General features: G+C 35.6%; 1 protein-coding gene across 1 annotated transcript; it reads left to right on the top strand.

The window, feature by feature from the left end:
* Positions 1 to 3,393: 3,393 nt before the first annotated feature.
* LOC134263220 (uncharacterized) lies at positions 3,394 to 3,945 on the top strand. Its single transcript, XM_062745534.1, has 2 exons — positions 3,394 to 3,687; positions 3,793 to 3,945. The coding sequence occupies exons 1-2, from the start codon at positions 3,394 to 3,396 to the stop codon at positions 3,943 to 3,945; spliced, it is 447 nt and encodes a 148-aa protein (XP_062601518.1).
* Positions 3,946 to 4,767: the final 822 nt, after the last annotated feature.

The following is a 4,767-nucleotide window of genomic DNA, read 5'->3' as shown; positions in this document are numbered from 1 at the left end:
ATACTTATAATATGAGTTTCAAAGCATTTCATCAATAATTTAAAAAGTTACGTCTGTATCAATTATGTTGGACATTTTTCATGTTGCACGTGCAAGCTCTTGCAAGCACACGTGCATGCACATGCTTTCATGATAATTCTAATATAACAGGCTGTAGATCTCCCTAGTGTATGACTATGTTCAAAATTTCAAATGATTTTATCAAAAAAACAAGAAAGATATAGAGACTTAAGTTTCAGCCAATCAGAGCAAAGCGCATGTGCATGCGCGTGCGATGTTGTTATTTTGACCATGTCATCTTGTGCATACTACTAATATATCCTTACATTATCAGTTTCAAAACATTTTGTTAAAAAATAGAAAAGTTACGGTTTTATCCATTATATATTGGCCATTTCAACTTTTGCACGTGCGCGCTCTTGCAAGCACGTGCGCGCAAAATGACCTTGATTCCGCAAATATACATAACATGTCTACTGACCCTAAAAACATTTCACCTAAATTGGATGTGTAGTCTACGAGATCATTCGCGGACAAAATTTTCCCGAGAAGAAAAATAATAATAACTATATGTTCTTGTTGCTAAAGCAACAAGCGGTCTTCGACTCACTTTTCGTAAGAGTTCTATGCTGCGTAATCCCAAGAAATAGATTTCAGAACGTATTTTTTAGGCGCTTACCAGGCGCTTTCCTTGAAAATAAGCCAGGAAGAATTAAAGCTTCGAAGTTTGAAGCGCTTTTAAAAATCGGAAAATAATCGATACGTGTTATAAAAGAAATAAAAGTCATATGCAGCTGAAAAAAGACATAAACAAAGAAAAAATTTTGAAACGCCTCCAGTGGGATTGAACCCCCGACAGTGAGACAAAGTTTGGTTCGGTCATATCTTTTCAATAAATGCACACATCAAATACTGAACACATATTTGGAATTCTCATAAGACACACTATAAACCATGTAAATACTAAAGAAAAATATTGAAAAACAAAAATGTTGAAAATTGGGACGTTTTGAATTCACTTCCGTTTGCGACCGGAAGTGCCGACGACGAAAAATAAAGGTCGTTGCCCATAACGGAGTTCGATGTTCTATCACCTCAGTGAGTTTCACTGTCATATCTTTATCCGTTCTCGAGAAAACTGCTGGACAAAATGCCTTTTAAAAAATACAAAAATCCCCAAAACCGCCAGAACGGAAGTGAATTTTGAAAAAATGAAAAACACATCTGGAGATATTCTCATGATGCATATTTCCTCGAGAAAATCTTTGAAATCTGTACACGCATAGCTGAGATATCTGCTGTACTATGAAAAAAGAATAATAATAATAACTAGATACGATCTCGTTGCGAGCAACGAGAGGTCTTCCGTCCGATTCAGGAAAAAAAAACCTCGTAAAATCGAGCTGAAAAGTGATTCAAAAGTTTGGTCACAAGGAGGATTGAACCCTGGTCGCAATGAATATACACTTTCTTTTTCAATGGGTGGCACTGTAGCTCTCCGGTCTGTCAATATATTTTACTGGAGAGCTACAGTTCTCTCTAGTCCTGATCTCTCAAGTATGTGTCCAAAATATATATAGATTTAATAAATAATATGTTTGGTATGGCTATGGGCCCCTATCCTGACCACAAACTGGTCCTTTTTTTTCTCAAGAATCCTGAATCCGCCACTGGTGTAGAATTATCGAATGGAGCTGGCTTTTACTTCATTTATTCTATATGAACTTAACTCTTTCCCATGCGATTTCATATAAAGGCATGTTGAAATAATCTTTCTCTGCACTTCTATTTACTTCTGCACTCGTCAATCTCCATTGGCGTCGGAAAAACAGATATTATATAGGTATTAAAATTGGGATTTACTTTTTTTTATTGCTTCAGCCCCCTCACTTTCGATTAGCCCACCCCCCTTTCAATTTCCTTTCTACGCCCATGTGCAGGCCATTCACAATTTCCCGCATAACGTCACGAGTAAATCGTGGCGCCTTTTTTTCTTTCGCTATTGGGAGTACGGCTCTAAATGTACTTGTCTATACTTTTGCAAAAGTACACCTGTCTAAAAATTATAGAAGGCACCAAACGCCACGACAAAATCTTTGTGCCTTTTCTTTGGACTGATCTATTAAAATAGATGTAAATCCTTCAATGAAATTAAGAAAAAAGAATGTTCTTCTAGCCTTAATTCGAGGTTTAGAAAATATATTTAACTCATTGTAAACATTATATAGGTAAGTAACACAAAAGCAGTGAAGTGACCATAATTTTAAACTTTTTTTTATTTTTCGTTTATCCCCAAAGTGAACTATGCTGATTAGTTACACTTTCACGAAAACGTTGAAATGGTTCAGCCGAAAAACATGATTGACCCTACCTCAAGGTATCAGGTACCATTTATGTTCAATAACTTGAATCAGATTATTGAGAAAAGAATGTTTATATAAACTCCATTATTCGATCTTATTTAAAAAAGGTTTTCTTATTTCTTTCTTTTGTATTAGTTTAATATGACACAAGTGTGCATGGGAAACACAGTGGTTACGTTTCTTGAAAAACTAATAAATTTTGAATACTGCTCTAAATATAGTTGTGTATACAGTACACCTGCAACAGTACACCTGTCTAAGAATCATAAAAGGCGGGTCACTATTCATAATCTATGATGGGAACCTAAACCTTACTTTAATCATAATCTAATCTATTCATAATCTAGGCACCAAACAGCACGAGTAAATATTCGTGCCTTTCCTTTGGACTGATCTATCAAATAGGTGTGATAGCTTCAATGAAATTAAACTTTAATGAAACAACTTTTTTTTTTTTTTTTTTTTTTTCTGCGCATGCCCGACATGTAGACAACCACAAATTTCTGAGAGGAAAGTTTTTACCTAAAAACTTGAAATAACTTAAAATCAGAACCCCCAAATATGCAGCAACTTTAATTAAGATAATGAATTAAGTATTGTGTGACAACCTATAGAGGAAAATTAACGATAAACATCGGGAAAACCTTTATGTGTATTTTCGGTAAGTCAATGGTATTTACCTGGTGAGTGATACTCATTCTGTTTATGAACATACATTTAACAATGTCGGATGTTCCAAGAAACGGGCACTAGATAAAATGGACAGTACTGACGAGAGTATGGAGCAAGGTGATCAAAGTGATCAGAAACCGGAAGATTTTCAGTTAAGGGATATAATGCAGGGCATTGCAAGTATTCAGACTACTTTGGCGAATTTTATGTTACGGCTTCAGATGGACAAGGTCGACACTTAGATGAAATTACGAAAGAAATATAGCAAAAATGGCATTCAAGAAAGACTTGAAACTGTTCAAGAGCAGGCTAATGACACAATATACCTTGTGAGCAAGACTAGGATAACCAGAAAAAAATGGAACGTGAAATGAACAGACTCAAGGATTATGTAGTTCGTCTTGAATACCGTGTAAATTCACAAAGTAACCAAATAGTTGATCTCAAGGCAAGGTCAATGGAGAATAACATCATTGTTAGTGGTCTGCAGGAAAAAGGCCCCAAGAAGGAAGACACGAAGAACCTTGCGCAAATTCTAAGAAATGTATTCATATCAGAGATGAACATGGGGGAGACAGCAGTTGATGAATTACAAATACAGAAACTCTTCCGAATGGGAGAATACGATGCTCAACGAAAATTTCCGAGACCAGTTTGTGTGCAATTTGCCGATAAAGCACAAAAAGACCTTGTTATGAAACACATAAAAGTTCTAAAAAAAAAAAATCGGACATAAGAATTGCCCAACAACAACCAGAGGAGATACGGAACGACGAAACAGCTGTATGAAGTTCAAAGAAAATATGCAGAACGAAATATCGAGACGAAAATGAAGGGGGACAGGCTTATCTTTACCCAGAGTAATTCAATCTACAGAGAGAAAGTAGGATCTCTTCCAAACGGCAGATGAGGTGATTTCCAGCGACGTAGTCAAAGATCACCGTTAACCCTGGAAAGTCAATTGAGGACAACGGAAACCGGTTTATTGCGCATTCAACCCAAGTCGATTCTTATCAACAGATAAACGATCATTAGTTGAAATCATGCGTATCGAAACCGTACCCAGGGCGAGCCATAACGTCTATGCTTATCGCTTCACAAACAGTGATGGTATAATCCATGAAGGATCAAATGATGACGGAGAACACGGTGCGGGAATGCTACTATTAAAACTGCTGGCTGGAAATAAAGTTAACAATGTACTGGTGGTTGTCTCTCGATGGCATGGAAACAATATGGACTTCGTCGGTTTTCCCATATTAAAGAAGCAGGTCTTTGCGGTAAAACATTTACCAACTTCAGTTTAAAAACATGAAAAATAAACACAGTAACATTTTTGACTCTAGAACTGTTCTGGTCTTGATCTGAAATTATTTTTTAAATGTGATCTAAAGGTAAAATGTGTAATACATTTTTTATGAATTTTCAAGTATTCCTGGATTTCTTTCTTCCAGCCAATAATATTCCGGCAGTTTTTGAAACATACTATTTCCTGTTCTTGCTTACCTTATGCCTTTCCTGAAATAAGTTGTGTATTTCTTTTTATCAGCTCAACTGTAGGCGATATGTAAGTTTAATTTTTCTACTTAACATGTCACATAATTTATAGGAATCTGTATACATTGTCTTTTTGGTTACTTAATAGATACATCACCTAATTAATTAAAAAGACGGACAAGTTGTGATTACATTACATTTAGTGGTTTCCCTCATAAGAGAATAAAATATATAT

The sequence above is a fragment of the Saccostrea cucullata genome, unplaced genomic scaffold (assembly GCF_032062105.1).
Source record: "Saccostrea cucullata isolate Sc308-1 unplaced genomic scaffold, CSIRO_AGI_Scuc_v1 ctg11337, whole genome shotgun sequence".
Lineage (NCBI taxonomy): Eukaryota > Metazoa > Mollusca > Bivalvia > Ostreida > Ostreidae > Saccostrea > Saccostrea cuccullata.
This window is presented reverse-complemented; position numbering and strand designations above follow the sequence as displayed.